This window comes from Bos taurus, chromosome 16 (genome assembly GCF_002263795.3).
Source record: "Bos taurus isolate L1 Dominette 01449 registration number 42190680 breed Hereford chromosome 16, ARS-UCD2.0, whole genome shotgun sequence".
In the NCBI taxonomy this organism is placed as follows: Eukaryota; Metazoa; Chordata; class Mammalia; order Artiodactyla; family Bovidae; genus Bos; species Bos taurus.
Window position 1 is genome coordinate 44,222,845 of NC_037343.1, and position 23,421 is coordinate 44,246,265.

The following is a 23,421-nucleotide window of genomic DNA, read 5'->3' on the forward strand; positions in this document are numbered from 1 at the left end:
GAGCCCATCCCCATGGCTGTGATGAGGGCGGGCAGGGGTCACTTCCACATAGGGGCTAGTAGCCCAGACATGGTCACTCCCTGGATGGCCCAGAGGGCTGCCTTGGGAGACCCCCCCAAGGGAGTGGTTGGCCAGGGCTTCTGTGACTCTCAGGACAGGACTTCCAAGAGGGGTGGCCCAGACAGGGTGAGAGGGAGCTGGGGCGGTCCTCCTGCTCCCCTCCCCCACCTCCTTTATTCCCCTCTCCTGTCTCTGCAGCAGCCTCGACTGCAGCGAACTCCTCTGGGCCAGAGGCTGCTGCACGAGAGGAGAAAAAAGCTCTCACAGCAGGGAGGGAGGCATGGAGCGAGGGAGCCAGGGGATGGGTTGGAGTGGGGCGGGGGGGTAGAGGAGACATCCAAACCCCCATGCTGCTCAGAAGCCCCCACTCAGGGTCTGTCTGGGACCAGGCCTGGCCCGTAGCCCCCTCCCTTCCAGCACTTAGGCCACAGTCTAGGAGCAGGGTCCCTCCAGGGCCTCCTGGCACAGGAGTGAGTGAGGGGGGCGGGGGAGGGGAGAAAGGCCCCCACACTCTGCCCTTCTGCTTAACGGCCAGACCCCGGGGCTGGGACTCCTGCCTGGATGCTTGCTGGCCGCACTCGGCCTCACTGCAGCACCTCGCCGGCTGAGCTCACGGAACAGCAAGATGCTGTGACCTCCCGCAGGACGGGCAGCCTTTCCTCCTGCGGCTTCCCACCCCCAACCCCAGGGGGAGGCACAGGCACGGCCCTGGTCTGCTGGGCACAGGGTTACTGGCCATGGTGGGTGACTACAGGGTCCCCAGCTCCTGTCCTCTCTCTCCAGCCTGAGCTTGAGTCCGGCAGGGCCCTGAAGCAGATCAGGAGGGGAGAGACAGGACCAGTGCCGCACGAGGCCCCTCCCTTGGGATGCAGAGAGCGTGTGTCCTTCTGGGTCCCCTAGGCCCAGGGAGAGAGACAAGACTGAAGGAGAGGGAGGGCGAGGCAGAAACAGAGGCAAAGGGAAGAGAACCCCCAGTTCTGGCTGTTCCCGAGGACCCAGGTCCACAGCTGAAGGGGTGAGCACAGAGGCAGGGAGTCACCCCACCCTACACCGTCAGGCCTGTGTGCGCACCTGGCCAGGGAGATGCAGCACCCTGGACAGCTGCTGTGCCACTGGCCACCTCTGACAAGGAGAGCGGTCTGAACCAGCCCCGCCCTGGCTGTGAGCCCTGCACAATGGGTGGGTCCCCGAGGCCTGCCCTGCTCTGGGCCCAGTGAAGCAGCATGTACTCGAGCTGGCAAAAATAAGACCCACTGCTTGGAACCCACACCCTGAAGGCAACCGGGACAGTGCTTTGGTTCCACACAGCAGCCCTGAAGGCAGAGCCATGGGCCGCCCTCCGCTCTAAACCTCAGCCGTCATACTAGCAGCCAAACCCAAGATTCTCCCTGCCATGGGCTTGCCACGGCTAACAGATCTGCTCAGGCCTCGGCCTACCTTTCTGTCTTCCTTTCTGCTTTCCTTTCTCTGACATTCAAAGGTACCTTTGCAAGGAAGGGCCTTTGCCCAGCTCCTGGCTTCATATAGATTCTACAAATGACATCAAATATCAAGAAGGATGGTTCCAACACTTTGGCCACCTGATGCGAAGAGATGACTCATAGGAAAAGACCCTGATGCTGGGAAAGATTGAAGGCAGGAGCAAAAGGGGATAACAGAGGATGAGATGGTTGGATAGCATCACCAACTCAATGCACATGAGTTTGAACTAACTCTGGCAGATAGTGAAGGACAGGGAAGCCTGGTGTGCTGCAGTCCACGGGGTCAAAAAGAGTCAGACAGGACTTAGTGATTGAACAACCCCGAGAAGAATGATGTGGCAGGGTGGAAAAAATAAGAAGCAACAACACCAATTGGTGACTCCAGACATCACGGGGTAGGACTGGGGAAGGGGCTGCCAGAAATGGGGGAGGAGAGGAGACCCAGTGTCACATCCAGGCAGAGAGGGACTGGCTCCCACCTGCCCCCAGCCAGGTGCTTGGCACCAGATCTGTAGGTCATCTCTCTGCGGATGAAGCCAGGGCACGGCCCAGCCCTCACTCCTGCCAGGACAGGAGGCACACACAGGTCTCAGGAGGAAACCCATAGCCTGAGTCCCTGCTGAGGACAGGAGAGGAAATCCAGAAGGCTTGAGGAGAGCCATGAAGGCCCACTGCAGTGAGGAGGGCAACTTTTTCTCACACAGGTTCCAGACAGAGAAGCCCAGCTCCTCTTCAGGACGGCAGGGACCCTGGAGGCTGGCTCCTGTCTGGTACCCTAGCCCACTGTTCCTCCCACCTGGCCCTGACAGCACCACCTGCAATATTCATTCTGGAGTCTGTCCTGATATATATCCCCAGGTGAACCCATGAGGCATCAGGGGACAGCAGGCAGCTGGGTCCCCATCCCTGAAACCCCCCCCACACCCACCGAGAGCTTCTAGCACTAAACACACTTCAAAGGGGAAAGGGGAGAATGCTGAGGGGAGGAACAGAGTGGAAAAGAGACACAGACCTCCTGGGCCCCATCCAGGACCAAGGGATCTGGGGCCCACCTTTCTGCCCAGGCCCACACCAATGGGTGGGCCAGTGGCCTAGGGCTGCAGCACGCAGTTAGGGGATGAGCTGGCTGCAATGGTGCAAAGCCCGGGGCCTGAGCCAGACTGCCTGGACCGGGACCTGGCTACACCATATCCGGCCATGACCTTGGGCTCATCACCAAACCTCATCCGTAGGTGGAGGCTAATAATAGCGCCCTTCCCATTTGGCTACTAGGGCCTCAGGACACGGTAAGAATTAGCTTTTATCATTGGGGTAAAAGAGTCAAAGCTCTGAACACATACAGCCAATGCTCATGAGATGTGATGGGAATCACAGAAAGCCAGGGCTCAAGGGGCCACAGCTGCTGTGGTTGACACTCAAGATGAAAGCAGAGGGGGCCACTGCTGTAAGCAGAAGCCTGGGAGCCCTGCACGCTGATGGTCTCCACCACACTCAGCAAGGAAGCCAGCTTACCTCCCAGGGTTTACTGCCAGCCAGCGTTTTCAGTGCCTGGGCCAAGTCTACATAATCCAACTACATGCTCCCTTAGGGCAGCTGTCACCATCCGGGGCTTGCCTGCGGGCACCCTGGGGTATAGCATGGCACAGAACTGGGCACACACAGGCTCTGAAAGGAGACTACACACCAGCAAAATCTTCTAAGCAAGCACTGGAGGATAAAATGGCAACCCACTCCAATATTCTTGCCTGGAAAATCTAATGGACAGAGGAGCCTGGCGGGCTACAGTCCATGGGGTCTCAAAAGAGTTGGACACGACTTAGTGACTGAGCGTGCACGCACGCAGCACTGGCCCCGACGCAGGGGCCAGGTAGGCCCTCCAGCCCTGTGGGCCGATGCCAAACCACTGATGCAGGGCAGGGATGCTCACGCACCTTCCGCGTCCAGTGTCTCCTTCATGACGATCTCCACCCGCTCCACGTGGTGCCGGTTCCAGAGGCCGTCCAGGGCTGCACGGTTCTGGTCTCGGAAAGGCAGGATCTGGGCCACTACCTGCCAGGGAGGAAGACTGCAGAGCTGTGGGCTTCTCCTGGAACCAAGAGGGAATCCCGACCCCACGGAAGGGCCCGCAACCTCTCTATCCCGCTCAGAGGAGACACTCTCAAGAGCAACAGTCCCCAGATGCCAGGCCTTCACAGCCCAGTAAGGACTCGAGAACCTCTCGGTGACCTCCACAGGGTTAGCAGCCTTTTTTTTTTTTCTTTGCCAAGAAAGAAAACATTTAAGATTCTCTACCTTCTATTGATGCTTCTGAACTGTGGTGTTGGAGAAGACTCTTGAGAGTCCCTGGGACTGTAAGGAGATCCAATTAGTCAACCTTAAAGGAGATCAGTCCTGAATATTCATTGGAAGGATTGATGCTGAAGCTGAAACTCCAATACTTTGGCCACCTGATGGGAAGAACTGACTCACTGGAAAAGACCCTGATGCTGGGAAAGATTGAAGGCAGGAGGAGAAGGGGACAACAGAGGATGAGATGGTTGGATGGCATCACCAACTTGATGGACATGAGTTTGAGCAAGCTCCGGGAGTTGGTGATGGACAGGGAAGCCTGGCATGCTGCAGTCCATGGGGTCACAAAGAGTCAGACACGACTTGAGAGACTGAACTGAACTGATCTTATGTTACCATCCATTTTTAATAAAGAAAGTTATTTTAACACTAAAAATGGAGCAAGAAAAGTTTCAAATTGAATACCATCCAGTATTTTTTTTTCCCTAATTTTCCCCTAAACAAGTGAAAACCTACCAGGACAGGCACTGGTCTAAGGGCTTATCTTTGGAACACTGCAGCTCCAACCCCCATGGAACATGATGACCCCCATGTGGCCCTGGGCCCATGGCCTGGTCAGGGCCAGAGAACACACGTGCTTGTGTGTTTTCTGCTCTGGTTTCCAGGAAGAGGTGTCCTGAGGGGCCCTGAGGGTCTGTTCAGATTGAACTGGCCAGCTGACCAGCCTCACCCAGGAGGCCAGCCCCTTGCTTCACCACAGGGCCTGGATGAGAAGCAAGGACTCAAAGAGTCCCTATCCTGTTTTAAGATCTCATTACCAGGCTTCTGGCTCAAAACAGAACCCGGAAAGGAAAAGGTATTGAGAAAAGGCAGATGGGTGCGGAGTAACATGGTTAATTCTAATTCTCACAGCATGCCCACCCAAAAGCCGGGCCCTCTCAGGGCCCCCTCAGTACAGAACACGGGGCCAGGCTGGGAAACAGAAGCCATGACACACAAAAGAACAGGATGCATGGACAAGGGCCAAGCAGTCCTGCCGTTGCCACTCGCCTCCTGCCCAGAGTCAAGATGGCCATGGGAGCCCAGATCTCACAATGCCTTTGGGGCCAATTCCACAGTCAGTGGTGCTGCCCTGAGGACGGCGTCTTACCTACCCCAGCTCCCTTCACCCTGTAGGCTCCAGGCTGCGGCTCACCTGCTTGCCCAGGTAATGGTCCACCCGGTACATCTCCTCTTCCTGGAAAAAGCTCCCCAGTTCTGTGGCCAGCTGTTGGGCAGAGTGGAGGTCATGGCCAAAGGGTTTCTCGAGCACAACGCGCAGCCAGGCACCGGGGCCTGGCCGGCAGCTGCTGTTGATATTGCGGGCGATGTCCACGTAGGCAAAGGGCGGCACCGAGAGGTAGAAAATTCGGCCGGTCTCCCGGAGGCCTTCGTGCTCAACCTGGGCCTCAATGTCCTTGCTCAGGGCCACGTAGTCCTCGGGCGTCTTCAGCTGGCGGTACTCACTCAGCTGCTGGAACTGAGCCTTTAGTTCAGCACAGTGACCCGAGGCCATATCCCCAGGGCAGGACAGGGACTCCAGGACCTTGGCGATGACCTCCTGGCCCTGCTCGGTGCTCGTCAGGGCAGTCCCGTGGAAGCGAAAATGGTGGCCCTTCCCCACCTCCTCCAAGTACAGATGGAACAGGCCCTGCCACAGGTACTTTCTGGCCAGGTCCCCGGTGGCTCCCAGCAGGATGATGGAGACCTGTCTGGGGAGATCCTGGGCTTGCAAGCCGCTGAGCAGGGCCACGCACATAGCCGCCATGAGCATCTTCCAGACGCATGGGCGCCTAGGAAAGACAGAGAAGCAACGAGGAAGGATCAGACATGGCTTGGTGGCTGCGATGTTGCGGGGGAACACATTCCTAGGTTATCAAACATTTCCTGCCTGGCAAGAACAGCCACCTGTTTCGCAAGAAAATGTTTCAGTTACACAGCTTCCCTCTCCCTCCTCACAGCCTGGCTTCTGTGCCAGGCAGCCAGTGGGCCGGGAGCCTACCCTGTAAGCAGAAATAACGCCACTCGCTGGAGGGGGGCCGTTCTGTGCGGGAGCGGCAGCCCCCAGGGAGGCCCCAGCGTGGTCGTGTGCTTGAGCCGTCCACTCTACGACCAACACCAGTCTCGTCCACAAGCACGGGTGGCCGGGGTCGTCAGAGCAGCAGGCCATGGTCTTAGATGACGACCTGGAGATGGGGGGACATCGTTGCCCCGTCACTTCTCTGTCGGCTCTTCCCATATCTATTGGGCTCCAAGCACAAAATGACCACTAACATTTTTTTTTTGGCCACTCGGCATGCAGGATCTTCCCTGACCAGGGACAGAACCCATCCCCCTTGCACTGGGAGCACAGAGTCTTAGCCACAGACTGCCAGGGAAGTCCACAAAATGACCACTAATGATTGCTGCAGCACTGTGATCAAAAACTCGGATTCTGGAACCAACTGAGACCTTGAACAATTATTTAACTTCTCTGTACCTCAGTCTCCTCATCAGAAATGAGGGTATTCATGGTACCTACATCAGAGGGCTGTTAAAAGGAGAAAATGACTGACTGCTGAGAAGGTCTTGGACAATGCCTACCACCTATTAAGCACTAAATAAGTGGTAACGATCATTATGGGACTAGAATGGGTTAGCATACATTATAGTGTATGTTAATAGCAGCAAACACTGAATGCTGGCATGTGCCAAACACTGAGCTAAATACTTCTGTGCATCAGATTTCCCTGAATCCAGACAAGAGTCTTGCAAAGAACCAGTAGAGGGGGGACTTCCCTGGTGGTCCAGTGGCTAAGACTCTGAGCTACCACTGCAGGAGGCCCAGGTTCGATTACTAATCAGTGCACCAGATCCCACACATTGCAACTAAGAGGTCACATGCTGCAACTAAAACTCCTGCACGCTGTAACGCAGATCGCAGATCGCATGTGCCACAACTAGGACCCAGCGCAGCCAAATAAAGAAATATTACAGAAAAAAAGAACCAGTGAAGGAGTACTATCACGGTCCCCCACTTCTAGAGACAGACAAGCTGAGGCTCAGGCAGGTGAAAGTCCTGTGGTGAGAAAGGGGGGGAAGCTGGGCAGGCATCTGGCTCCTTGGCTCCAGGGCTAATGGGCAGGAATTACACACTACGGTCTCCCTGAGGTTAGTCTAACTTATTGGCTAGTTTTCAGTCTCATCTGAAGCAGCTGAGATGCAGGAAAGGCGAGGCCCTAGACCGGTCACTGATGCACCAGAGGGTTTGCTTTCTCTGGCCTTCTGCTCAGACTGAGGCTGTAGAGCTGGATAGGTTCAATTCTTACTCCCTGGCTCTCCCATTCTCCAAATCCCTGCCAAGGCCAGTGCTTTGAAGGAAAGACAGAAGGAATTGGGAGGAATGTGACACGGCTCTCAGACCTAGGCCAGGGGCCTGGGGCCCAGCCTGGGGTGTGGGAGGACTGAAGAAGAAACGAGGATAACTGGCTTGGCACAATTATACGGCAGGTGTTCTCCCAATAAACGGTTAACACAGTCTTCAACAATGAGGCACTGGTCTAGTTATACAGATGGGGAAATTGAGTTTTAAAGAGACAGAAGGAATTCTGAAAATCCCCTCACCCCAACACTATCTGCTATATTGAAGGACCAGATCTGCCCCCACTCTGACATCAGACCTCTCCCCTCAATCTGCCCTTTCCTTCTTTCCCCACCTCTCTTGAGATTCATCTCCAACATGGCCTCGGTTAGTGGCCAAACCAAGATGAGGACCCAGCAACAGCATCTGCACCAGAATCTACAGGCACCAGAGCTTCCTGTCATGGGAGGTCTAACTGAAGGACCACGGAGCCACACGTGTGGCTCCCCCAGCCTCCTCTTCACTGTCCATTATAGGCACTTGTGCCCAAATTTGGACCAAGGGGCCATTCAGCTTTCTTTGCCTGCTTTCCGATCCCGATCCCTCGCTCGTCAAGCACTTCCTTCTTAACTGGCAAACCACCCCTGTCTGGAGAGAAGGAAAAGCTGCAAGGTCAGTGCGGGAAAGAGGCAGAGAGAAATCTGAAGCCCACGTAACAGCCTGGAAAAGGAGAAGCAGCCAGCTGGCAGCTGTGTCTCGGAGCTCCTGATCGTACACGGGCAGCCAGAGGTCTGGACAGGCCTGTTGTGGCAGGTGAGGGAGCTCTGAGGGCCAGCACTGCTACGCCCACCCCAGGAGACAGCAGAAAACCTGAGCCGACCCCCGGGCCTCCATTTAACCCTGTTCTGACTCTGAAGTCTGCTGCAGTCCTCTCTGACCAGCCCTCTCTGGGCTCCCAGAGCTCAGGTTAGATGCCTTATCTCTTGCTTACGTCCCCAGCCTCCTTTAAACAAACACACATCAGAAATATCAGTTATTGCAACACGGCTGCTTACTCTGTGGTTGCTAAACAACCAGGGAACTCTTTCCTAAATGAGTCAGGAGGGGAGCAGTCCTGAATGTTTGGTTTTCTTATTACCATGTCTTTTAACCTTAACAGTGTTTCTCAAACTTCAGTGTGCTTATACGTGTGCTTATGAATCTCTTGGAGAACTCTATCAAAAATGCAGACTCTGGGGCAGAGGGTCTGGAGATGGGGCCTAAAGTGCCAAGAGCCCACCGTGAGAAGCAGGGTCTGGAATGCTGAGTGGTGAAGCCGAGTCAGGGCCAGTGTCAGATGGGAGCATCAGGATGATTCGGCTGCAGGGCTGTTCAAAATGCATGTGTGTTATGTGTGTTAAGTTGCTTCCATCATGTCTGACTCTTTGCAACCCCATGGACTGTAGCCTGCCGCTCCTCTGTCCATGGAATTCTCCAGGCAAGAATACTGGAGTGGGCTGCCATGCCCTCCTCCAGGGGATCTTCCCTGATCCAGGAATCAAACCCGGGTCTCTGGCACTGTAGGCAGATTCTACAGGGAAGTCCCCTCAAAACGCACATTTCTGCCTCCTACTGCCTTCACCAGGGCAGTGAACCTCTGACCCCAGTGGGCCCAGGGCAGGCGCACACATGGGCATTTCAAAGCCACCTTGAACGCTGGCGATAGACCCATCCCCCTGCAAAACCTGGTTACTAATGACCTCGAGACTAATAATGCCTGACATCTACCTAGCAGTCAGTGTGTGCCAGACGATGTAAATGCACATTCTCAACCTTCCCTCCACACAGCGCTGGGAAGGAGTCCTGCAAGGATCCCATTTCACAGATGAGCAGACAGCAGGCCAAGTCCACTGTCCAGTTCCAGAGCCCGAGGCCCCAGGTGCTGTGTGAAATGGCTCCCCAAGTTGAATGGAGGAAGGTGGCCTTTGAGTCAGAGGACCTGGGCTTAAGGCCATGTCTGAGCTTTGTGTGGTCCAATCAAGTGGAGGAAGGTGGCCTCTGAGTCAGAGGACCTGGGCTTTAGGCCATGTCTGAGCTTTGTGTGGTCCAATCAAGTCACCTCGTCAGTCCTCACCTATCAAACGGGCTAACACCCCCCAAACTAAATGGAGGTTTGCGAAGACTAGCTGAGATGATACCAGTGACAAAAACCCTATACAAATGCGCAATTAGGGACTTCCCTGGTGATTCAGTGGCTAAGACTCCTCACTCTCAAAGCAGGGGGCCTGGGTTAGATCCCTGATCAGGGAACTAGATCCCACATGTCACAACTAAGACCCAGTGCCTGTGTGCGTGCTCAGTCGCTTCAGTCTTGTCCGGCTCTGTGTGACCCCATGGACTGTAGCTCGCCAGCTCCTCTGTCCACGGAATTCTCTAGGCAAGAATACTGGAGTAGGTTGCCATACCCTTCTCCAGAAGACCCAGTAAGCCCAATGTATATATATATATTGGTTTCCCAGGTGGCGCAGTGGTAAAGAATCCAACTGCCAATGAAAGAGACCCAAGTTTGATCCCTGGGTAGGGAACATCTTCTGGAGGAGGAAATGGCAACCGACTCCAGTATTCTTGCCTAGGAAATCTCATGGACAGAGGAACCTGGTGGGCTACAGTCCATGGGGTTGCAAAGAGTCAGACATGACTGAGCACATACACACTGCATGCATACACATACACACACACAAACCCAACAAAACAAAAGGCAAATGCTAAGTTAATTATGTACAGTGCCCCCTGCCCCTGCCCAGCATGGCATCAGGTTGCTGCAGCTGCAGGAAAACCTGTGCTGCCCCCTCCTCTCCGGAGCTCCAGAGCCCAGCCCTGCAGACAGTACAGGACACGCCCAGACGTCTATGTAACACCCCCCTGCTTGCCCTTACCCCCTGAGAAGGAGGGTATACGGGTATACAGATGTCCTCTCTGTTGCCCCAACAGAGGAATAAACAGGCTCCCAGAAGTCCAATTACATCAAAGTCAAGACCAGGCTCCCAGCCCCTGGAGAAGAGGTAACAGGGATCGAGGCTCCACGGCCACCTGTGGCCTAAACCGCTCTCAGGCTGTAAGCCTCTCCTTCTGAAGGATTTTCTGAAAACCTTTCTCCTGCTTCCTTGCCTCCTCTGAGAGCAATGGGCTGAGAAATACTCTCCTAAGATTATATACTTGAACTTGGCCAAAAAACACAGAAGTGGCATTCCAACGCCCAATCCTACTATCAACTGCATCTATGTTTAATTAATAAATAAGAAAACCATGAGTGCAATGTATGAGCCACTCCAGGACAGGAGGACAGTGTATTCAACTGTGGACTGGAACACGTGGTGATTAGTACACAGAAGAATCTAAACGCCTTGTAACCTTGAACTTGCATGTTCCTTGCTGGGAACTGCAGTTTCCCCACCTATGAAGAGAGGCAGCTAGAGGAGCTTGACAGCACTTTCCTCCCAGTAAACTGTTTTCCAAGGAAAGGAGATAACCTCTCTATTACACAGGAGATGGCCATCACCTTTCTGAAGGCAGTTTAGGCCAGGAAATACAGGACTGAAGTAGAAAGCATGGAACTGATAACAGAGTCACTCAGAAGTTAAAAGACCAAGCTCCCTGAAGCTCTAATTTCAGTGTGTAGAGGATGTGATCTCATTTACAATTATTATTCCAAATACTTGCCAGCAGCATGCACGTTCGTGCGTGCTAAGTCACTTCAGTTGTGTCCACCTCTTTTTGACCCTATGGACCAGACCCTGCCAGGCTCCTCTGCCCATGGAACTCTCCAGGCAAGAATACTGGAGTGGGTTGTCATGCCCTCCTCCAGGGGATCTTCCCAACCCAGGGATCGAACCCACGTCTCTTACGTCTCCTGCTTTAAGCAGGCGAGTTCTTTACCACTAGCTCCCACCTTGCTACAAAGTGAGGTGTGGCAGAGGCTTCTTCCAGGGTGTGACAGGTTCATCCAAGAGTCGGGACTGGCCGGCCCACGTCCAAAGTCAAGGGCACCTCTCACTGCCCCCAGCTCCAGGGTGAGGGGTTCCTACTGGGCCTCCTGGGAGACTCACCTTTTAAAGTGCGGCTCTGCTAACATCCCCAAAGCTGCGAGCACGGACGTGGCCAGCCACAGGGTATGGGCCAGAAGCGGGGTTCCCAAGCAAGAGAGGCAGACGTGGGGCACACCCAGGACCAGTCTCAGCACAGCCCTGGCCTGGGCGGGCACTCGGATGGCAAAGCCGGTTCTGGGAAACCACAGGAGGAAGCAGCTCTGACCCTCTGGCCCCAGCAGGCAAGGGGCGGGAGAAAGGAGCCGGGAGGTGGACGCCAGCAGCTGTTGGCACTCTGTCCCTTCCCTGGTGCCACATCCACACTTTTGACCTCTGCCTTCTGTTTCCAGGCAGGGGGAAGAGGAATTTTCTTCAAATCACAGCTCATGAGCTTGGTATTTTTTACAAGAGCATGTGGGAGTGAAATAAAGGTGCAAAGTGAAGAGGAGCTTTTGCTGAAGCACAAAGGGATGTGCTGGTCCCCTCTCCACTCACCAGCTCCAGTGTGCTTCCCACACTCCCCTCTGTGCTCTGGGCCTTCTGCACAGACACCCCCATGTGGAGGCGAGTCAAACCCGTCATCGTCAACTGTGACCTGGGGCTAGACAGGGGACAGAACCCCAAGATCAGCTCTGAGACCATTTCCCCCGCTAAACACATAGAATCCTTATTACCATCACCTCGGGGGTCAATATTTGGTCCCAACAATTCAAATGGTGTGTGAGAGTCATCACATATCTGCATGAGAGATTCAATTCCTAGATTTTCAGGAATTTGTCAAGTCAGTTGTTAAACACGGCCCCTATTAAAACCGAATTACACGAATTTAGAATCAAATAAGCTATATTAAAAAACAAAGATATTAAACACTCAATACTCCCTAATTGATTTACTTCATATTACTATTATCTCTGCTCTTGACATTATTTAACCTATTGCATCTGTCATTGTTCAGTCACAAAGTCATGCCCAACTCTTTGCGACCCTATGGACTACAGCACACTAGGCTGTTCCGTCCTCCACTCTCTCTCGTAGTTTGCTCAAATTCATGTCCATTGAGTCAGTGACGCTCTCTAACCATCTCATCCTCTGCTACCCCCTTCTTCCTTTGCCTTCAATCTTTCCCAGCATCAGGGTCTTTTCCAAAGAGTCAGCTCTTCACATCAGGTAGCCAAAGTATTGGAGCTTAAGCATCAGTCCTTCCAATGAATATTCAGGGTTGGTTTCCTTTAGGATTGACTGGTATCTATAAGGTGAAGATATTCTGTAATGGTGTGCTTGAAACTGGCCGGTGTGGGAACATTTATTTATGCGGCAGGTGTTGGCAAATGCTATCAAGCTGGCTCCTGGCCACCAACCGCCATCCCTTCCAGAGGTTGTTAAACATCTACCAACACACAACTGCCTGTACACCAAGCTGCTATTTCTAGTCTGGACTTTCTCCCCCTAAACTCCTGTCTCACACAGTCAACTGTGACTGTGACACCAACAGCTGGATGTCTACAAGATGTACCACGTTCAAAACAAATTGACTTATCTCCCAAATGCTCCAAACGCAGGTCGCTCATCCTCAGTAAATGGCAACTCCCCTCTTCCAGGGGCTCAGGCCAGAGATCTTGGGGCATTCGATCTGACAGCAAATCCTATGGTTTCTATCACCAACATTTACCTAGAATACAGCTACTCACCATTCTCACCGCCTTCCATCTCTCCACTCTGGTCCACACCATCACCTTTGTGTGAAGCCACCTCCCTGGCCTCTCATTTCTATCTTTGCCTGAACCCAGGAGTCGGAGTGCTCTGTTTACAGCATCGGTCAGATCCCGTCCTTCTGTTCAGTGGCCGGCAGGGTCTACACACTCTGGCCTTCCATCTCTTACCTCTTTGATCTTTTCTCCTACACCCTGTACCTCTCTGGGCTCCACCCACCCATCCTCCTGCCCCAGGGCCCTTGTACTTGCTGTTCTCGCTGCCTGACCTACTTTTCCCTGCAGATGTCCACGTGGCTCACTCCCTCACTAATTTCAATTCTTTACTGAAATGTCACCTCAGTGAGGCTTTCTCAGCTGACTCTGTAAAACTGTAAACCTCCAACCCTCATCTCATCCCCTGCTTTATGTCTCCCCATAGTACATACCTACATATGATAAGCAGATTTATTTTATCATCTATCACCCCTCCCCTCAAGATCCTGTAAGTAAGTCCCTATGAGGACATGGGTTTTTCTGTTTTGTTCACTGCCTATCTCCAGTATCCAAAACAAGGCCTGGGGCTTCCCTAGTGGGACAGTGGATAGGAATCTGCCTGCCAAAGCAGGTGACACAGGATTCCATCTCTGATCTGGGAAGATTCCACACGCCTGCAGGGCAACTAAGCCTGTGCTCCACAACTCCTGGGCCCTCTCTCTCTAAAGCTCGTGCTCGGCAACAACAGAAGGCCCTCGCCCAGCACTGAAGACACAGCACAGCCAAAATCAATCAGTTAATTAATTTTTTAAAAAAGCGGGGCCTGGCCCACAGAAGGTACGAAATAAACATTTGCTGAATGAACAAATAAACCCCATTTGCCCAAGACCACTGTTGACTCTGTATGGGCGGCCTGTGTGGATGATGAATCTCGAATGGCGACTTCAAGCACTGTGACACAGCACACATTAGCAGCAGCTCACTATCTGAAATGATACTATGAATAATAAAAGAGATATTTATAGAGCACTTAACTAAATGCAAAATCCTGGGCTAAGAGCTTCACACGTGTCACAGCATTTAATTCTTGCCACAGTTTATGAGGTAGGTGGCTTCCCAGGCGGTGCAGTGGTAAAGAATCCACCTCCCAAGGCAGGAGACACAGGAGATGCGGGTTCGATTCCTGGGTTGGGAAGATTCCCTGGAGAAGGAAACAGCAACCCACTCCAGTATTCTTGCCTGGAAAATTCCACAGACAGAGGAGCCTGATGGACTACAGTCCATGAACAAGGTCGCCAAGAGTGGGACGTGACTGAGCACAGCGCAGCGTGTGGTGGGCAGTCACTATACCAGTTTCTAGAGTGAGAAGCAGGAAACTAAGGGGCACAGAGATAAAGTAGCTCAGAGGGTCGGGCGCTTACAGGCGACAGCACTTGAACACAGGCAGTCTGCTTCCGGCACCTTCCCCCTACCCCTAAACCGTGTGACATGCAGTAGGAAACCAACCCACTCCAGCTGTCTTGCCTGGAGAATTCTACGGACAGAGGAGCCTGGCAAGCTACAGTCCATGGAGTCAAAAAGAGTCAGACACGACTGAACACAAACGAACAAGGGCCCACCCTACACCCAGGGTGATCTCATCTAAACATCCACAATTATGTGTGCAAAGACCATTTTTCCAATCAAGTCACCTTTGCAGGTTCTGGGGTTATAAACCGGGCACACCTTTGGGGGCCACTATTAAACCTGCTGCAATGTGGTAAGAAAAAAAAATGTGTGACTACAACCCCAAATGACAAATTTAAAACACTGTTTTAGAGGAACTTCCATGGTGGAGTGGCTAAGACTCCACAGTACCAATGCAGGGGGCCCAGGTTCCACCCCTGGAAGGAAAACTAGATCCCACATGCTGCAACCAAGAGTTCGGAGGCTGAGATGAAGACTGAAGATCCTCCGAGCCACAGCTAAGACCCAGTGTAGTCAAATAAATACATAAATACACATTTTCCAAAAAGACTAAAAAAAACAAAACAATAACAACACTGTTTTAGTGGACACAGATTCTGCTCCCTTCCAAGATTGGAATTACAGTGGTCTAAATGCTCCCATAAGTGACCCAAGCTGGTCAGCAGCTCTGCTTCCTGAGGTCAGGTTGCCCTGACAATGAACTGCTGTAAATGCCCTTGGCCCTGATGTCCACTGTAACAGTGATTCACTCACCTTACTTCTGACATCATGTGAGTGAGTGAAGTCGCTCAGTCGTGTCCGACTCTTTGCGACCCCATGGACTGTAGCCTACCAGGCTCCTCCCTCCATGGGATTCTCCAGGCAAGAATACTGGAGTGGGTTGCCATTTCCTTCTCCAGGGGATCTTCCGGACCCAGGGATTAAACCCGGGCCTCCCGCATTCCAGGCAGACGCACTGTATTTAAGGCTGAGTTGCTTTGTTAAAACCTGAAAGGCCCTTACTGGGGGAGGGGGGAGACGCTAGTTTCTGAGATCTTAGCTATTTAGTAGCTGTGTGACCTTATATAAGTTATTTAACTTCTTCCAACCTCAACTACAGGTTATACTTAGGCCAAAGGAACTAATGCATGGCAAAGCCTGATGCCATCCACAGGTGGAACACTTGTGCTGCTAGATATCTGTCTCATTTCAGATTGCGGCCGTGTCTGTGTCATGGGAGACTTCTGCAGAGGTGTCCTGGCGCCATGGCCCCCTTCCCCAAGTCACATGAGAGGCATGGGAGAAGAGAAACTAAAGGCAAAGTAGAAAAGGAAAGATATACCTATCTGAATGCAGAGTTCCAAAGAATAGCAAGGAGAAATAAGAAAGCCGTCCTCAGTGATCAATGCAAAAAAATAGAGGAAAACAACAGAATGGGAAAGACTAGAGATCTCTTCAAGAAAATTAGAGACACCAAGGAAACATTTAATGCAAAGATGGGTACGATAAAGGACAGAAACAGTATGGACCTAACAGAAGCAGAAGATATTAAGAAGAGATGGCAAGAATACACAGAAGAACTGTACAAAAAGATCTTTATGACCCAGATAACCATGATGGTGTGATCACTCACCATCCAGAGCCAGACATCCTGGAATGCACAGTCAAGTGGGCCTTAGAAAGCATCACTATGAACAAAGCTAGTGGAGGTGATGGAATTCCAGCTGAGCTATTTCAAATCCTAAAAGATGATGCTGTGAAAGTGCTGCACTCAATATCCTTGCAAATTTGGGAAACTCAGCACTGGCCACAGGACTGGAAAAGGTCAGTTTTCATTCCAATCCCAAAGAAAGGCAATGTCAAAGAATGTTCAAGCTACTGCACAACTGCACTCATCTCACACGCTAGTAAAGTAATGCTCAAAATTCTCCAAGCCAGGCTTCAACAGTACGTGAAACTAGAACTTCCAGATGTTCAAGCTGGATTTAGAAAAGGCAGAGGAACCAGAGATCAAATTGCCAACATCTGCTGGTTCATCAAAAAAGAAAGAGAGTTCCAGAAAAACATCTACTTCTGCTTTAATGACTACACCAAAGCCATTAACTATGTGGAACACAACAGTGGAAAATTCTTCAAGAGATGGGAATACCAGACCACCTTACCTACCTCCTGAGAAATCTGCGTGCAGGTCAAGAAGTGACAGTTAGAAATGGACATGGAACAATGGACTGGTTCCAAATTGGGAAAGGGGTACATCAAGGCTGTATATGGTCACCCTGCTTATTTAACTTATATGCAGAGGACATCACGTGAAATGCCAGGCTGGATGAAGCACAAGCTGGAATCAAGATTTCCGGGAGAAGTATCAGTAACCTCAGATATGCAGATGACACCACACTTATGGCAAGAAGCAAAGAGGAATTGAAAAGCCTCTTGATGAAAGTGAAAGAGGAGAGTGAAGAAGCTGGCTTAAAACTCAACATTCAAAAAACTAAGATCATGGCATCCGGTCCCATCATTTCATTGCAAATAGATGGGGAAACCATGGAAAACAGTGACAGACTCTATTTCCTTGGGGTCCAAAATCACTTTAGCCATGAAATTAAAAGATGCTCGTTCCTTGGAAGAAAAGCTATGACCAACCTAGACATCATATTAAAAAGCAGAGACATTACTCTGCCAACAAAGGTCCGTCTAGTCAAAGCTATGGTTTTTCCCGTAGTCATGTATGGATGTGAGAGTTGGACCATAAAGAAAGCTGAGCGCCAAAGAATTGATGCTTTTGAACTGTGGTGTTGCAGAAGACTCTTGAGAGTTCCTTGGAATGCAAGGAGATCAACCCAGTCAATCCTAAAGGAAATCAGTCCTGAATAGTAATTGGAAGGACTGATGCTGAAGCTGAAGCTCCAATACTCTGGCCACGTGATGTGAAGAACTGACTCACTGGAAAAGGCCCTGATGCTGGGAAAGACTGAAGGCAGGAGGAGAAGGGGACGACAGAGGATGAGATGGTTGGATGGCATCACTGACTCGACAGACATGAGTTTGATCGAGCTCTGGTAGTTGGTAAAGGACAGGGAAGCCTGGCATGCTGTAGCCCATGGGACTGCAGAGTTGGACACAACTAATTAACCAACCTCCACCACAGAGTGGGAAAACAAGTCAATAAGAAGCACAAAAGTAGACAATCCATACAAAGCACCTGGCACAATGCTTGGCATATAGTAAGTGTCCAAAAACTGTTAGCCACTATCATTATTAAACCAAGAGCATCATGAATAAAGTGGCGTTTCTTGCTTGTCTCTTGGAACTGCTGGGAAACCAAATGACTTCGCACAGCAGGAAAAAATGCCAAGGAACAGCTCACTGACAACTTCATGACCTTCCAGTCATACTGATGAAAAATCAAAGGGCTATCGAGCTGAGAGGGCTTCCCAGGTGGCTCAGCAGTAGAGAATCTGCCTGCCAGTGCAGGAGACGTGGGTTCAATCCCTGGGTCAGGAAGATCCCCGGGAGAAGGAAATGGCAACCCACTCCAGTATTCTTGCCTAGGAAATCCCATGGACAGAGGAACCTGGTGAACTACAGTCCACGGGGTCACAATAAGTTGGACATGACTTAGCAACTAAGCAGCAACAGCAGCATAAACCTAAGATGGTTAAAAAAGTCTCCACCCCAGCCCATAAGGGGTTTATAATCCAGGCCAAAGAATACAGCAATAGAGTAATCCTCTAACTCTGCAGCCCTGGGACTTTCACTAACTATTCAGGGCCTTTTCTCCAGCTGCAAGATGGGGAGCATTCACCTCGTTTTAATGTCTGGCCAAAAGAAAAAAAACCCAGATGGTGGCTGTGAAAATACTTTGGGAGGTAAAGGTGGTAAGGTCTCCTAGACAAAGAGCCACCCAGCTCCCATTTCAGGGCAACAGAAAGCAAAACCAGACTTCCTGCTCTGCCTGTGGGTTAGGGACTGGCAGAATCCATGGTGAAATCTGGCAGCAAGCAATGACATTTTGCCTTGTTCAAATTCCATCAATAAAATGAGAAGTGGGTAGGGACTTTCCTGGTGGCCCAGTGGCTAAGACTCCACACTCCCAATGCAGAAGGCCACAGTTCCATCTCTGGTCAGGGAACTAGATCCCACATGCCATGACTAAAGATCCAGCATGCTTCAACTAAGACCTGATGCAGTCAAATAAATATTTTTTTAAGAAAATGAGAAGTGGATTGGCCACAGATGACCAAAGGTGCCTCTTGGTTTCCCTTTGCCCAGATTTGACGGTTTCCCCTTTAAAGAGCCTAAAACCATCCCACAAGCCTAAAACCATCCCACAATAGTAAATTTTATTAGTCTTCGAATAAAATAACTTGAATGCCTGCCTGGAGTGTTTATCTGCTGAGCAGGTATGTACTTCAAAGAAAGGGTTACATTAAAAAACATTGCCTAAAAGTGAGCTCTGTTCATGCCAAACACTGAGCATTTTCCTCTCAGGTGCTCCTAAAACTTGCCAGAAGATTAGCCTCCTAAACTCAAACACTCTATCCATCACTATAGAGTATGTACTAACTAATGTGTCTTGACTCTTTTGTGACCCCATGGACAGTAGCCCACCAAGTTCCTCTGTCCATGGGACTTCCTAGGCAAGAATACTGGAGTGGGTTGCCATTTCCACCTTCAGGGGATCTTCCCCACCCAGGGATCAAACCCTGTGTCTCCTGCACTGGCAGGCGGATTCATCACCACTGAGCCACCAGGGAAGCCCCAATTAGTGTACAACATAGTTTAAAATACAACCAGTCTTTGAAGGTTTCCTGTTTTGACTACCCTTCAGGAGCCACAGGCATGCCTGGGGACAGTGGGGTGGGTGGGCAAGGAATTTCAGGTTATGACTTCTCCAGAAGTTCTCACTTCCGTTTAAACACTCAAATTTGAGTGAGCTGATTTTCAAAGACCCAGACAGGTCTGCTTCTGGAAAACCATTCATTGGATGGATGCATTTGAAACGCTGATGGAAACCTAGGCTCTAGTGCCAAAGATTAAGCAGATCCCCAAGGGAAGTGGGGCGGGGGGGGAGCCTCCAATTCCTCCTCTCACTGAACTGAATTCCAGAAAGTCCAGGAAAAGGAGACGCCGCTGGCCCCTCCGGACCAGCCTCGACGGGGCCTGGCTGCCTCCAGCCAACCCGCCACCACGCAGCACTGCCGCGCCAAGGCATCTGCGGAGCAGGAAGTGAATAATTTATTTTGCGGAAGGAACGCGGGGAAGGAAATTGGGGCGGGTGGGTGGTGGCTGGGGTGACTCTTCCCAATCAAACGCCCGAGGATTTTACAGCGACGCGGGGCTGGCCTCCGGGGCCTGCGGGTTCGCAGGGGCGCGAGCGCGCAGCCGCCATCCGGCTGTAAAAGACTCCTCCTGCGGCCCAAGAAGCCGGAGAGAAAGCGGGGGAGGCAGCTTACTTCATCACGCCCGTCAGAGCCGGCCGCTTCTCCGGGAAACGTCGGGGGCGGCGCGTGCCGTGCGGTGCTGCTGGCCGGGCTCAGGCCAGGTCGGGGCCCGGCGCATTCTCTTCCGTCAGCGCGGCCAGCCCCGACAGGTGCGCGTCACGCGGCCCCGCGCCTAACGCGCGCTCGGGTTTCGCCAGCGACGCCGGGGGCGGCGAGCGGGGGAGGGGGAGCGAGGTCGAGTCCAGCCCGACCGCCCGGTCCCGGCCCAACCCGAGACGCGTCAGTGTCCGGAGGCGCGGCTGACCCTCTGGGCCTGGGCGTCAAACCCCCGCGGCCTCGGCGCGCGCGCAGTGGGTCGCGCGCGCGCAGTAGGGCCGGGCCAGGGGCGCGCGCAGTGGGGCGCCCCCCGGGCCTAGGACGCGCGCACCCGCGCGCAGCAGGACCGGGCGAGGGGCGCGCACGGTGGGGCTGAGCAGGAGCTGGCGGCGGAGGCGGAGGCGCAGGCGAGACCACGCCCCCTAGCTCGGGTCGTTAGGGGTTAGCGGGCGGGCCCCTCTCAAATGTTTCCCTGGTTCGCGTGGATGGGCTGGTCTTAAGAGCAAAGTGAGCGGGCCTTTTTCTGCGTCTCTGCAATCTCTTCTGCGTCGTAGGGGCCGGGCCGCCTTCCTGGACACGGGAGGGCCGAGGAAAGTCGTTGTGTTGTGGAGCCAAGTTGCTGGCTCCTCGTCAGATTCTGGCACAAGCCGTGGGACCTGGAACTGATCACTTGACTTCCCTAGGCCTCGCATTTCTCCATCTGTAGAAGGAGTGGTGTGGTGCCCCCAATTTTTAATCTCCAGAAGAAGTGATTTAGGGGTGGGAGAACAGGCTATGGCCGTGTCTCCACCAGACAGCTTCAAATCTCTGTCTATGCTCGTGTGACCTTGAAGACACTGCGTGCTGCGTGCTAAGTCACTTCAGTTCAGTGCAGTTCAGTCGCTCAGTCATGTCCGACTCTGCGACCCAGTGAACCGCAGCATGCCAGGCCTCCCTGTGCATCACCAACTCCCGGAGTTCACTCAAACTCATGTGCATCGAGTCGGTGATGCCATCCAGCCATCTCATCCTCTGTCATCCCCTTCTCCTCCTGCCCCCAATCCCTCCCAGCATGAAAGTCTTTTCCAAGGAGTCAACTTTTCGCATGAGGTGGCCAAAGTACTGGAGTTTCAGCTTTAGCATCAGTCCTTCCAAAGAACACCCAGGGCTGATCTCCTTTAGGATGTTCTGGTTGGATCTCCTTGCAGTCCAAGGGACTCTCAAGATTCTTCTCCAACACCATAGTTCAAAAGCATCAATTCTTCGGCGCTCAGGTTTCTTCACAGTCCAACTTTCACATCCATACATGACCACTGGAAAAACCATAGCCTTGACTAGACGGACCTTTGTTGGCAAAGTAATGTCTCTGCTTTTTAATATGCCATCTAGGTTAGTCATAACTTTCCTTCCAAGGAGTAAGCATCTTTTAATTTCATGGCTGCAGTCACCATCTGCAGGGATTTTGGAGCCCCAAAAAATAAAGTCTGACACTGTTTCCCCATCTATTTCCCATGAAGTGATGGGATCAGATGCCATGATCTTCGTTTTCTGAATGTTGAGCTTTAAGCCAACTTTTTCACTCTCCTCTTTAACTTTCTTCAAGAGGCTTTTGAGTTCCTCTTCACTTTCTGCCATAAGGGTGGTGTCATCTGCATATCTGAGGTTATTGATATTTCTCTCAGCAATCTTGATTCCAGCTTGTGCTTCTTCCAGCCCAGGGTTTCTCATGATGTACTCTGCATATAAGTTAAATAAGCTGGGTGACAATATACAGCCTTGAAGTCACTTCAGTCGTGTCCAACTCTTTGGGAACCTATAGACTGTAGCCCACTAGGCTCCTCTGTCCATGGGATTCTCCAGGCAAGAATGGACTGGCAGCCCTGGACTGGGTTGCCATGCCTGCCTCCAGGGGATCTTCTTGACCCAGGAATCGAACCCGTGTCTTTTGCGGCTTCTGCATTTCAGGCGGATTCTTTACCGCTAAGCCATCCACCTGTGATAAGTGCTCAGCAAGTGGTAGCTTCACCTCTGGGGCTTTATTAGCAAGACAGTGGATGGGAAGAAGGCCTTATCTGAAGGATGATGGGGTGATGATAAAGGAGATGACCTGTGAGCTGCCTCTCAGCACTCAGTGGATGGTATGCCAGTCCTTTGCCCCATTCTTCGCCATGATCGCATGGTGCCTACCCTCACCCTCACCTTGGTGATCACTTTTCTCCCAGCTCTACACTGCTGCTAGTGCCCCCAGTGGGGCCATGGCCATCAAAAAAGCAGCTGCTTCTTCCTACTTCTCAGCTGACCCTGGGTGACCTTGAGTTAATGCATGACCACCCAGGACCACCTCCCAGACATAGCTCCCCCATCCCATGCCCATTCCTGAGCATCTTAGCTCTTTCCCTTCTTCAGACCCACCTTTCTTCCATCCCAGACACAGGAGATTACTTGGTCACCTATGCTGAGGAGTGTGGGACCACCCAAGAGGGGGCATTCTGACCAGAAAGAAAAAACTTTTAGTAGCTTTTTATTTCATGAGGGTTCCACTAGAGGTAGGAATGTCAGGAACTAGCAGAAGGAACTTGGCAGTGGCCAGCAGGACTAAGGAGGGCCAACAGGCACGATTACCACACAGGATATTAGGCAAGAGGGTTCCAGGAAGGCTGGGGAGCCAAGAGGGGCTGGGCTCCACTGTCACCAGGGCCAGGGGCCATGTGGGGGCCTGCAGGGAGCTGCTGGATGTCAGCAAAGACTTGGCCATGCTGGGTGGGGACTGCGGGGAGAGTTAAGGAGCCAGGTCCCCGCCAGACTGCCTCCACAGCTGGAAGTGGTTAGTAGGGTCTAGGGGCAGGGGCCAGCCAAACTATATTGGACAATGCCAGGACTCAGTCAAGAGCTCTTCCCATGTTCATGGCCCTGGGCGCACTGTGCACTCACATACCACATAAACCCAAGCCAAAGGAGGTACAGATGGGAGAAGGCAGGTGCCCAGAGACAGAGATGAACGGAGGGGATGTTTCCCAGATCCCTGTACAGACATCATGAGAGTGATCTTCAGTTACCTCCAGAACATCTTTAAAAACACTCCATGGGCTTCCCTGGTGGTCCAGTGGTTGAGAATCCAGCTGTCAATGCAAGGGACATGGGTTTGATCCCTGATCGGGAAACTAAGATCCCACATGCAACAGGGCAACTGAGCCCACATGACCTAGAACCTGAGCTCTGCAACAAGAGAAGGCACCGCAATGGAAAGCCTGAGCACTGCAACTAGGGAGTAGACCCTGCTCACTGCAACTAGAGAAAGCCTGCATGCAGCAGTGAAGACCCAGAACAGCCAATAGTAAATACATTCATTAAATAAAATTTAAAAATTTTAAATAAATGAAAACATCCCAAAGCCAAGTCACCAAAAGCAGCTTATTAAGAAAATGCTTGTGTCCACATAGGTGTCAGTGGCGTGGATCAGGGAAGTAACATGAAGTGAGTCTAGAGCATCACAGCACT

At 52.1% G+C, this 23,421-nt stretch overlaps 1 protein-coding gene across 3 annotated transcripts in view; it reads right to left on the reverse strand.

Annotated features, from left to right (window-relative positions):
• SPSB1 (splA/ryanodine receptor domain and SOCS box containing 1) overlaps positions 1-19,971 on the reverse strand; it is a 134,739-nt gene extending 114,768 nt beyond the window's left edge. For 2 of the 3 annotated variants that reach the window (XM_015475088.3, XM_015475085.3), the window contains exons 1-3: positions 11,295-11,470; positions 5,026-5,662; positions 3,473-3,590 (exon numbers count right to left, since the gene is read on the reverse strand). In XM_015475088.3, coding sequence (XP_015330574.2) covers positions 3,473-3,590; positions 5,026-5,662; positions 11,295-11,320 — 781 coding nt within the window. In that variant the 5' untranslated portion in view covers positions 11,321-11,470. Of the gene's footprint in view, positions 1-3,472; positions 3,591-5,025; positions 5,663-11,294; positions 11,471-19,860 lie in introns of those variants that run through there. The other variant, XM_015475086.3, reaches the window with a different exon arrangement.
• Between the last annotated feature and the right edge of the window lie 3,450 nt (positions 19,972-23,421).